The following is a 12,523-nucleotide window of genomic DNA, read 5'->3' as shown; positions in this document are numbered from 1 at the left end:
GAGTCTTCCATCTCACCCCATATTAAAGAAATAGTAGCTAGCATTCTCATTTGGATTCCTGAAACTGGATTCTGTTTTTAAATTTTCTTGGAGGAGATTTTCTTATAATACTCATTCTTAAGTGTTTGCAGTCTTAGGCTAGTGAAATAGTACAATCTAATGACCTGCTCGAGAGTTTTCTTTATCTCACCCTGGGTAAGTTATTAAATAACTTCTATATTTTTTCTTAGATATCTTAATGCAATTCAGACAATGTGTCCACACATTCTTCGCTATTTGACTACAGCAGTCATAACAAACAAGGATGTTCGAAAACGTCGGCAGGTTCTAAAAGATCTAGTTAAAGTTATTCAACAGGTAAAACTAAAATATACATTGATTTTTTTTTAAAATACCTAAGCTTTAGGTCTAACCTCTTTTTCTAAGGTAAGACTTAGTTCTTAAGGTACAAACGTTTTTAAAAATAGGTGGAAGGAATACTTGAAGTTTAGAAAAGAGAAGACCCTCAAATGGGCTTTTGTTTTCCTTAAGTCCAAGATACACAAGTGGGATGTGGTAGGAATGATTATTACTGTCTGCTAGATGAACACTTAATATATACATTATGTGTATGTGTTTCTCTTATTGCAAAGAGTGAAGAAAATCTGGAACCTGGAGGTGGGGGTCATTACCTATATAATTCTACATGGGTGAACTTTATATACAATACCGTTTCAATAGACCCCAAGTTGGGGAAAAGGTTTCAGGCAGCCATGCTGATTGATATTTAGTGAGCTTGTCAGCAAAACCCGTAGATTAGAAATATAACTTAAATATTTATTTAAGAGTGTATTAAATACAAAGAAGTTATTGTCATTCAGTAGGGAATGAATACCCTTATGATTGGGGAAGTTTATTACTGTTTATTGACCAAGGGAGACTTTTGGTAGTAGAGGAATTTGAAAGCTTTCAGAATGCTTCTAGGATGAGACTTTAGAGAACTTGGTTTGAAAGACATAATAAGCTTAAGGTGTGGTCTGGAATCAGGATAGGAACAATTGTTTCGGGAAGATGCTAGGTAATTTGGCTAGAAATTAATGGTAAAGAAGGAGAAAACAAGAAGATTGGGATATTCTGGGGCAATTTGCTAAACAGTGTTGAATCAGACTTACCTTGACCGTTGACTTATTTTTACAGGAGTCTTACACATATAAAGACCCAATTACAGAATTTGTTGAATGTTTATATGTTAACTTTGACTTTGATGGGGCTCAGAAAAAGCTGAGGGAATGTGAATCAGTAAGTATGAATTTTTATTTATAAACTAATACTATTCTTAAATTTTTGGATATTGTAATGTTAATCTTGCAGTGTCTTCCTTAAAATAATGAAGTAATTATAATGGAAATATGCTTATTAATCTTAAAAAGGCCTAAATGGCTCATGTTTATTAACCTTAAAATGGCTTAAATGGCTTGTGTTTATTAATCTTAAAATGGGAATGTGCTAGAGTGATGACTTTTTTAATGTTGTTGCCATGTGTTTATCCCTTTCGTGAGGGGAGTTTGTTAAAACATTGGGGGTAATTTAAATTTACAGACATATCCATAATTTCATGCCTTAAATCTCGAATGAATATTTTTAATATTTCATATGTACAGGCAAGGTCACTTTGAATTGCAAATAACAACTGTGTTTTTAATTTTGGTTCATAGGTGGGCTTATCTTTAGAATATTTCCCATGGTTGTATTTAACATTTGTGATAAACCAGGCAATTCATTGTAATTACGAATTTTATAACGGCGGTGTCTCTTATTGTTTAGTAGAAATTAAAGTACCTTTACAGCAACTGGAAGACTTATAGTTGTTTTGAATAATTAGTTTACAAGTTTTAAGAAACTAAACTAAGAATTCTAACTGCTAAATGTAGTCGCATTTACCAGATTCACAAGTTACTAGTTATCAGTTTCACCCTTGGAACCAAAATTTTGGCACAAAATGGGCAATTTGTTGACAAATATCTTACTTCTCTAAGGAAAAAAATGATCATGCAAATATCCATTCCCTGATGATTTTCTTATTTTATTTTTTTTTCAGACAGAGTCTCACTCTGTCTCCCAGGCTGGAGTGCAGTGGCATGATCCCGGCTCACTGCAAACTCCACCTCCCGGGTTCACGCCATTCTCCTGCCTCAGCCTCCCAAGTAGCTGGGACCATAGGCACCCACCACCACGCCCGGTTAATTTTTTGTATTTTTAGTAGAGACAGGGTTTCACCATGTTAGCCAGGATGGTCTCGATCTCCTGATCTTGTGATCTGCCCACCTCGGCCTCCCAAAGTGCTGGGATTACAGGCGTCAGCCACCGCACCCGGCCTCCCTGATGATTTTCAAACATTAGACGGAATAGAAAATTAGAATCCAATATGGTAATTGGTGTTTTTTTTTGTAGTCATATATTGCATTATTAAGGTAAATATTGGTGTATATTCATTATGCTAAGTGTCTAGGTTTTGATGTTAAAAGACCTAGAGGGCACTTGGTTGCTGTTCTTGAAATTAAAATATTCTCTCTTAATTACACCATCTGTGGAATAGTAGCCACCTTTTGCATTCTTTTCCTTCTAATTTCTAAGTCTACTTAATATTGTAGAAATACTCCGAGCTTTTAGTCCATTTATAATTATTTTAAATAGTTGGAAGAGATAACATTATCTGCAGAGCATTTATGTAGAATAATGGATAGTACCAAACTTTGTTGTCAGAAGGCTACTTTATTAAAGTTATCAGAAACATTGCAGTTTTTAGGTCTTTATCTTGTGGTATTCTTTTACTACTTATTTAAATCATTAAAGATTTGAACACAGTGTTCTAGAAAGTGCTGTGGTATAAAACTCATGATTGTAGAATGGAAAAATAAAGCAGATAAAGTATTTGGTTCACGTTTCAGGCAATTGCTTGTCAGCATCATTGATTTTTGTTGTATTTGTACATATAGGTGCTTGTGAATGACTTCTTCTTGGTGGCTTGTCTTGAGGATTTCATTGAAAATGCCCGTCTCTTCATATTTGAGACCTTCTGTCGCATCCACCAGTGTATCAGCATTAAGTAAGAACACCGTGATTTGATTTGGATTTTCTACTTTAAAATTCCTGGAAATTTCCATTTATTATGAATTTATACTTAATAGAATTCCAGTTAATTGGATTTTTATTTATTTTTGCTTTCAGAAGAACAATGAAACAATTTGATAAAATTATTTAAAAACCTAACTTTTGCTACAGGCTCAGATAGTTTTAGCTTGAGTGGCATAATTTTTCAAAATACTAAGTTGAAGGCAATATATGATTATCAGTTATCTTATTGAAGAGTAAATACTCTTGTACCTTTACGTAAGGAGAAAAGTGGAGTAAACATTTCTAAAATGGTTTTCAACAACAGTACAAAGGAGATACCCATTAAATTGGAAATTCTGTTGAAAGACCACTACATTTGGTAATCCTTTCCATTTAGTTTGTATGATTTAATTACATATTTGACTTCTCCTATAGTAAACTCCTATGGCATCTGAAAATGTTCAAAGATGGAAAAATTATAGTGAATTTTAGTTGTAATTTCCTGTTTTGTCAGAATATTATTGGGAAAAAATTGTGAAATGTACATAACCTATTAGAAATAAATTGTACACATTACAGTTTGAAAAATGACTAGTGCCCTTTGGGCACAGAGGAAGTCAAACAAATGTTTAAAAACCTACTACTTTAGTGTTTGCTTCTGAGGAATTGTGCATAAAACAAATTCTTTTTCTTTAATGCCATTTGTTTTTGCTTATCCATACTTCGCTTGTCTAATTTTAGTGGGCCGTCCATTGAAGTGGTTGTCCAGAGTTAGAAGGATAGTATAATCATGGGATTTTTCCTATGGGAATTGAATCCTTGCCTTCACAGTTTTATTAGCACTTTACTATAGCTTGCAGACAGAATTTTTTAAACCTGATTCTCTTACAAATTACATGAAAATTCCTAATAATGTAATTGGTTGTGAAATAAAGAGGTAGGTACATCATATGTGGGGCTCCGGTGGACAGTAGTAACTGAATTCTTGCATTGTTCTTTGTTTTTAAGGTTTGTAATTAGGGCTTGTGAAAGAGGGATGTTAGTATTTTGGTTTCCCTTGTAGAATTTTCTCCATTTCTCATTAGAATGTGGTCATTTGGGTGTTTTTTGGTCCAGAACTGATTTAGCTACTACCGCTGTTGTGGGCCTTTTGAAGGCTGACCCTTTTTTTTTTGCATCTTTAGCACCTAACATACTAACTTTGTAGCACCTAATATGCTTTGTACAGTATAGTGTGAGTATACAATGTAAATATTTGTTAAGTAAATTTCTTCTGTTATTAGTGAACTTGGCATTTTTGTCCATGATAATGCTTGTCTGCTTTGGTGTTTGCTTCCGAGGTACTATCAATAAGATTTGTTGTAGCTCTTTTCCTTTAACTCTGCAGCCATGTATTCATTATTTTCTTTCTTGGGATTTGGTTTATTATCTTTTAAGAGGAACATAGATTAAGTATGTGTCCTCCTTACTGAAGGGAGATGTGCAGCTCAAAGAAGTTAATAGAGTGGGAATGTTTCTATATACCTTTATGTGACATTAGCTAAGAATTTTTCAGACTTTTCTCCGTGTAGATTTTTATTACTTCCTTGATCTCTGTAGTTTTCTGCTAGACAAAAATCTACAAAGCATTTTCAGACTAAAGTCCTAGTGGCTTTCCAGAGTCTAAAAATATTTTTTTTTCTAGTAGTAGCATTTTCTTTCACTTCAGTTCTTCAATTTTTTTTCAATGTTTTACTAAGATGATTAAGAGTACATAGATCAATAATGTATGTTTTTCTTTTTCTTTTTTTTTTTTTGTGGGGGCGGGGAGACACAGTCCTGCACTGTTGCCTAGGCTTGGGTACAGTGGTGCGATCTCTGCTCACTGCAACCTCTGCCTCTCGCGTTCAAGAGATTCTCGTGCCTCAGCCTCCCAAGTAGCTGAGATTACAGGCATGTGCCACCACGCCCAGCTAATTTTTGTGCTTTTAGTAGAGATGGGGTTTCACCATGTTGGCCAGGCTTGTCTTGAACTCCTGGCCTCAAGTGATCTCCCTGCCTTGTTCTCCCAAAGTGCTGGGATTACAGGCGTGAGCCACTTGCGCCCAGCGTTTTTTCGACTACTGTGGTAGAATTTTCAATCTGAAAGAAATCTTAGGGATCTTCTGATCCAACAACACAGTTACTTTTCAGGTGAAGGACTTCTCAGTAGAATTTTCTGTAGTGATAGAAATGTTTTATATCTGAAAATGTGTTTCTGTGTGTTCAGTACAGTATACTTCAAAGATGGCTCACATTTCAAGATCTTGAAGTATGGTTTCCAAATCTCTGTGTGACAATGGGACTTATTTTCAAATGCAATATCATATATATGAATATATGTATTTATATATGTGTATAAGCAGATCAAAGCAGAGCCCATTCACTGTGCCTATCTTACAGTTCTGTTCAGCTTCTCTCCTGACTACTAAGACACCTCTTTGGAACACAGTTTTACAAAACACTGACTCAGAACAACTGCATTGTTTTGTAGCCAGGAAATTTAAAGCTCAAGGACATTAAGCTAGGTCTTGATAGAGCCTGTACTAAAGGTATCTGACATTCATTGTACTGTACCTCACTGTAAATGTGAACAATTTATATTTTTAGAAATGTCAGGTTTAGATTAATTTGTCATTTAGTTTATCAGTTGAGCCAGAGGATAAAGATGAAAACCCTAAGTCAGTTTAACTCTGTGTTTCAGAATCTTTGTAGAGTTTGTTTTATAAACTCCCTGTAGCCACCCTAAACCATTGAATCAGATTTATTGAGTAGGCTATGCTATGATTTGCAGCAGGGCTGCTGCGCTGTATCTTGAGGGTGGTTATTCCGAAGCACAGCCAGAATCCAAAACCACTGCATTAGGTAACCAGTTTTTTAGGCGTGTAATTACAGCCTGCTAAAGTAATGGAGTGAAAAATCAGTAATTTGATACCTTTATTATATAATGAATTAAGAAGATAAGCTTCTTCATGTTTCTAAGGATGCTTTAATGGGTTAGAAAGACAAAAGAAACTACCATCAGAGTGAACAGACAACCTACAGAATAGGAGAAAATTTTTACCATCTACCCATCTGACAAAGGGCTAATATCCAGAATCTACAAAGTACCTAAACAAATTTACAAGAAAAAACAACCCCATCAAAAAGTGGGCAAAGCATATGAACAGATACTTCTGAAAAGAAGACATTTATGCAGCTAACAGACATATGAAAAAATGCTCATCATCACTGGCCATCAGAGAAACGCAAATCAAAACCACAATGAGATACCATCTCACACCAGTTAGAATGGCGATCATTAAAAAGTCAGGAAACAACAGGTGCTGGAGAGGATGTGGAGAAATAGGAACACTTTTACACTGTTGGTGGGACTGTAAACTAGTTAAACCATTGTAGAAGACAGTGTGGTGATTCCTCAAGGATCTAGAACTAGAAATACCATTTGACCCAGCCATCCCATTACTGGGCATATACCCAAAGGATTATAAATCATACTGCTATAAAGACACGTGCACATGTATGTTTATTTAGGCACTATTCACAATAGCAAAGACTTGGAACCAACCCAAATGTTCATCAATGATAGACTGGATTAAGAAAATGTGGCACATATACACCATGGAATACTATGCAGCCATAAACAAGGATGAGTTCATGTCCTTTTTAGGGACATGGATGAAGCTAGAAACCATCATTCTGAGCAAACTATCACAAGGACAGAAAACCAAACACCACATGTTCTCACTTATAGGTGGGAAATGAACAATGAGAACACTTGGACACAGGGTGGGGAACATCACACACCGGGGCCTGTCGTGGGGTGGGGGGAGTGGGGAGGGATAGCATTAGGAGATATACCTAATGTAAATGGCGAGTTAATGGGTGCAGCACACCAACATGGCACATGTATGCATATGTAACAAACCTGCACGTTGTACAAATGTACCCTAGAACTTAAACTATAATAATAGAAAAAAGACAGTGGCTGGAAATAATACGTATTTATGTTGGGATTTTATAAATACAGCTAACATTTTAATTTGGACTCCAAGGATTTGTAATCCGTGATAATGACCAACAGAGCTAAAAATTACCTTTAAACATTACATGGGAAAAAAAAGTACTTGTTCTTTAATCCAGAGATTTTAAACCTAGTTGTACATTGAAATCATCTGGAGAAGTAAAATAACAAGAATTTAGCTTAAAAATAATAGATTTCCTGGTTTTATCCCAGGCCTTCTGAATCAAAATCTCTGTGATGTAGGCTTGAGAATCTGGGATTATAGCTTATCAGGTGATTCTTTTGCAGTCAGCCTTGGGGAATCATTGCTGTAAATTAGTGACTTTATAGTACTGACAACACATTAGAATCAAATGGGAAACTCTAAAAAGTAATAAACAGAAATACTAGATGACTGAGCCTAACCTTTAAAAAACAAAAACATTCTCTGGAGGGAGACCCCATAGACTGTGTTTTAAAAAAAGGTCCTCTAAGTGATTTTAATGCAAGATCTGGCTTAAAAAAAAAAAAAAGTTAAACTGTTTATTTTGAGATGATTATGTATCAGTTGTAAGAAATGATAAAAAGATCCCCTGTGTCCTTTACTCAGTTTCTCCCATTAGTAACATCTTGCAAAACCACAGTAAAATATAGCAGCCAGGATGTTGATGTTGATACATTCAAGATACAGAACATTTCTATCACAACGATCCTTCAAGCTGCTCTTTTATAGTGGTACCCTCTTCCCTGCCACCCTCTCCTTAATTTCTGGCAACTACTCATTTGTTCTCCATTCCTATATTTTTATTACTTTGAGAATATGCAAAACATTTTCTAAAAGTTAGTGTTCAGCTTCCTAAACGGCAAATATGCTATGTATCATGATTATGGTATAATTAATTACTAGCAACCTAACTAGTAATACAGCTCTCCCAAGAAAACATTACAGATGTTAATGAGTGCCTCTTTTGGCCAACCACGGGGTAGAAAGTAGTGAGTACACTTTCAAAGAACTTAAAATCCAGAGGAAGAAGCAGATATTAAATAAGTGGACAAATAAAGTTACAAATTATTGAAAATATTTGTAATTTTGGGAAATTTCAAAATTTCATATTTGAAGTTACACATTATTAAAAATATGTCCATATCATTCTCTCTAGTCACTCTGCATTGGGGAACAATGAAAAGAAAATTAGGTAGGGTCAGTGAATCCTGATAACTCTCCAAATGAAATATCTTTAAACCCCAAACTAGACTTTTTTCCACTGAATACTAACTATGGCGTATTATTCCGTTCACTAGTTTATGCTGGCTTATTTTTGCCTTTAATTAGTTTAAAGCTATTTGATGTTCTGTCTTTTGAGGGGGAAGGGAAAGGATATGTCTCAGCTTCTTTTTCTCCCACCAAAGGACACATTTCAAATGCTGAAAATAGTATTATAAAACCCATAATTGTTTATTAAATAACTCTTTCCATTTGTAATTTGGAACATTCTCTGTTAATAGATTTCCTGACTAAATGCCTGTAAGCACATGTGATAGTCAGCTTTATAAAAATGCATATTAAGAATGTTTTATATGTTTTTATACAACCTTATTGATATGTAGGATAAGTTACAAATCTGTTTACCATAAAGTTTGCAACATCTGTCAAAAAAGATTACTGTGTTGGGGTTTAATTTAGTATAGCTGAATCATTTTATCAGCTATGGTATGTGTCTGAAATTTAAAAGCTGTTCTAAAATAATTCTTGGATGAGTTTTCAATTGTAGATGAAAACAAATTATGGACGTAATATTTTGGATGTGTATGATAAACATGTTGGAGCATACATTAGTATAATTTCCCAATGGGGGTTACTTAAGTTTTGAAGTTATTCTACTTTGCTTATTTTATTAAGTTACATTTTAGTTCTTAATATTTTTCTTAAAGTTCTTATTACCACATAACAATTTACATTTAGAATGTAAATGTATGGAGATAAACAGTTTCAAAGGCCATTATCATTGCATTTCTGCATTATCAATTATCAATAAGGTTCAGTTATTTATAAGATTATAAAGAGATAATTTTCAGTTTTCACATAAGGATTTAGCATTTCTCAATTTTCTCCTCTTTCTTTGTCCTGTTTCCTCCCAATCATACAGTTAAACATAGTTTACACTTAACACTGATTCTTTAATTAGTTGTCTTAAACTAATTAGAAAAGACTTGGAGTACTTTTCTTTGGATATGCTGAATAGTTGGCCAGTAGTCTTCAGTGAAAACTAGACCACAGGTTTCTATATCCGAATGGTTAAATCAGCAGTATTTTGAAATAAATTGTGCCTATCAGATAAAATTTGGAAAGCCAGGTTATTCAAAGAGGTAATTAATAAGACAGGTGAAATATCAGATCCCCAGGCCTTATTTTTCCAAGTGTTTGTTAAGATGAGAGGGTGGGGGAAGATGGTGGCTATGGGAGAGTTTAGAAAAGGAAGACCATTTGAAAGATTAGGCACTCAAAACCTGAGAGAAAATCTAGAGTTGATACAACCCTAATCAGTTCCCTAAATTAAGACTTATATATCTTCTGTCCTTAAGTGGGATCTCTGGTATTTTTTACTTCCTGGAAACAAAAAAATATTTCCCTAAATCAAGACTTAAATTTATCTTGTGTCCTTAAGTGGGATCTCTGTTATTTTTTACTTCCTGGAAACAAAGTATTTCATTTTGTGCTAGAAGCATGAACATGTTTAATTAAATTGAACTGAGGATGAAAGATTTGTTTTTGCTTTGTCTTTTGAAATAGCACTTAAGAATTCTGTGCATATCTTATTTAACATATTCGATGTTGTGTTTTGTGTGTGTGTCAGTTGAGCAGCAGAGCTAATTAGGTTAAAGATATTTATAAAGGATTTACAGAACATATTTAAATATCTACCTTAAGCTGCCTGCAGACAAGGTTGAGATTTTTAGTGTAATCTAAATAATCTAGAAATTTGGGTGTTTAAAATCTGGATTGGACTAGATATTTTTCTCAGAAATTCTGCATTTTGATGGATTTTGTCTTTTAGTTTATTGATAAATTGAATTATTTTCAGTAACATGAGGCAGGCATGTTCTGGGATAGGTTACGCCAACTTTTTGTCTTTTTAAAATTGGTTTTATTTCTCCCTAGCCACTAGACCACCAGGGACAGCCTTTTAAGCTTTGATAGGATATCACACTTTTATTTTAAAATCTGTAGACTTTGATGATTTCTATTAGTCCTTTTTTTTCCTTTGCGTTTTGTAGAGACAGGGTCTTGCTGTGTTGCCCAGGCTGGTCTGAAATTCCTGGGCTCAAGCAATCCTTCTGCCTCGGCCTCCCAAAGTGTTGAGATTACAGGCCTATTAATCATTTCGTTTCTTTTACTGTGTGTATTTTCATGTTACTGAAACCAGATTATTTCTACATTCTTTAATTCAGTCAGAGTGATAATCAGTAGCTTAGATAAACTGAGATGCCATCAATTATTTACTAGTATTCCTTGGGCCTTATTTCAGGTTTTTCTTTGACCTGATTCACTTCGAAAAGTAAAGATCAACAAATAAAAGATCAACAAGCACAGTGCAAACAAAGATCCACAAAGTAAGATATGGCTCAGAGCGTGCAGGCATTTATGGATCTTGATGCTTGTTGCAAAATTACACCAGCTATGTTGGAATGAGTCTTAGAATATGGATGTAAAGAAAGAGAGAGGGATAGAGAATTCTAGTTAGAGTTATTACATAAGATGGAATTTTTTTTTTTATAAAGACACAGGATCTTGTTCTGTCACCCAAGCTGGAGTACAGTGGCGCAATCATAGCTTACTGCAGTCTGAAATTGCTGGGCTCAAATGATACTCACACCTTAGCCTCTCGAGTATCTGGGACTATAGGTGCAGGCCACTGTGCGTGCGTGTGTGTGTGTGTGTGTGTGTGTCTGTGCAACCATGCCAGTGTGTGTGTGTGTGCACACATGTGCACAGAATCTTGCTGTGTTGCTCAGACTGGTCTCAAACTTCTGGCCTCAGCCTCCCAAAGTGTTGGAATTATAGGTATGAGCCACCACATCCAGCCTAGAATGGAATTTTCACTCTATGGTCTTAAAAATCTAAGATTAAATATCATTTCCTTAGGTAAGCTGTTCCCAAATCTCCAGATTAGAACTGGTAGACCTTTTTGGATTTCACATACATAGGTCCTTCCACTTTTTCTTTTTTCTTTTTTTTTTGACATGGGGGTCTCACTTTGTTGCCCATGCTGGAATGCAGTGATGCCATCTCAGCTCACTGTAACCTCTGCCTCCCAAGATCAAGCGATGTTTAAGTCTAGACCCCCTTGACTTAAACTCTGTAAAGGCTGGCAACAGAGGATGTTTTGCCAGTAGCATCTAACACGGTTGGTATTTTGTTGAGTAAATGTCAACAAAGTAAAAGGATTGGTTTGGTTTGGCTGGCATGTTATATTTATGAAGGAGAATGATGGGAACTTGGAAAGTTAAAAGTGTTGAAAGGAATTTGGAAATAAACTGGGTATAGTAGTCTCCCCTTACCCAAGGGGATATGTTCCAAAACCCCCAGAGGATGCTTGAAACTGCAGGTAGTACCAAACCCAATACATACTAGGTTTTTCCCTGTGCACACATAACTATGATAAAGTTTAATTTGTAAGTTGAGCACAGTAAAAGATTAACAACAATAATAATAAATAGAACAATTATAACAATATGCCAGCATCACTACTCTTGTACTTTGGGGCCATTACTAAGTAAAATAATGGTTCCTTGAACATAAGCACTGTGATATCAAGACACTTGATAGCTGGAATATTTGCTATGTAACTGATGGGCGGGTAGCGTATACAGTGTCGATATGCTGGACAAAGGGATGATTCAAGTCCTAGGTGAGACAGTAGGACAATACAAGATGTCATCATGCTAGCCAGAACAGTGTACAATTTAACGCTTATCAATTGTTTATTTCTGGAGTTTTCTATTTAATATTTTCAGACTGGGATTGACTGCTGATAACAGAAACCACGGAAAGTGGAACTACAGATAAGTGGGAACTACTGTAGTTGGGTTGTAGAACTAACGTGGCAGCTGTGTAAGATAGATTTTAGAGACTCAAGAGGTAAAGTAGTTAGAAAACTAAGAAATAGTAATGGAGCCTGGACTAGGGTAGTGACTAGAATAAGAATCAATCAGACAGTAAATATTTATCGTCTCCTGTGTATGAGGCATCATGCTGCTAATTGCTGGACATAACGGCAGTGAATGAGGAAGATACGGTGCGTGCACTTTGGTTACATGTATACAGTCTACCTTGGAAGCAGATATTCAGTAAAACAACTATAGCAAAAATAGGTGCTATGAAAGCACCTAACTGATGTATCACAGATG

General features: G+C 35.2%; 1 protein-coding gene across 1 annotated transcript in view; it reads left to right on the top strand.

Moving 5' to 3' along the window:
- EIF3E (eukaryotic translation initiation factor 3 subunit E) overlaps nt 1–12,523 on the top strand; it is a 47,017-nt gene that overhangs the window by 31,093 nt on the left and 3,401 nt on the right. Inside the window, exons 8-10 of the mRNA XM_019032285.4 lie at nt 231–357; nt 1,177–1,278; nt 2,976–3,085. Of these exons, the coding sequence (XP_018887830.1) occupies nt 231–357; nt 1,177–1,278; nt 2,976–3,085 (339 nt within the window). The remainder of the gene's footprint in view (nt 1–230; nt 358–1,176; nt 1,279–2,975; nt 3,086–12,523) is intronic.

The sequence above is a fragment of the Gorilla gorilla genome, chromosome 7 (assembly GCF_029281585.2).
Source record: "Gorilla gorilla gorilla isolate KB3781 chromosome 7, NHGRI_mGorGor1-v2.1_pri, whole genome shotgun sequence".
NCBI classification, from domain to species: Eukaryota; Metazoa; Chordata; class Mammalia; order Primates; family Hominidae; genus Gorilla; species Gorilla gorilla.
This window is presented reverse-complemented; position numbering and strand designations above follow the sequence as displayed.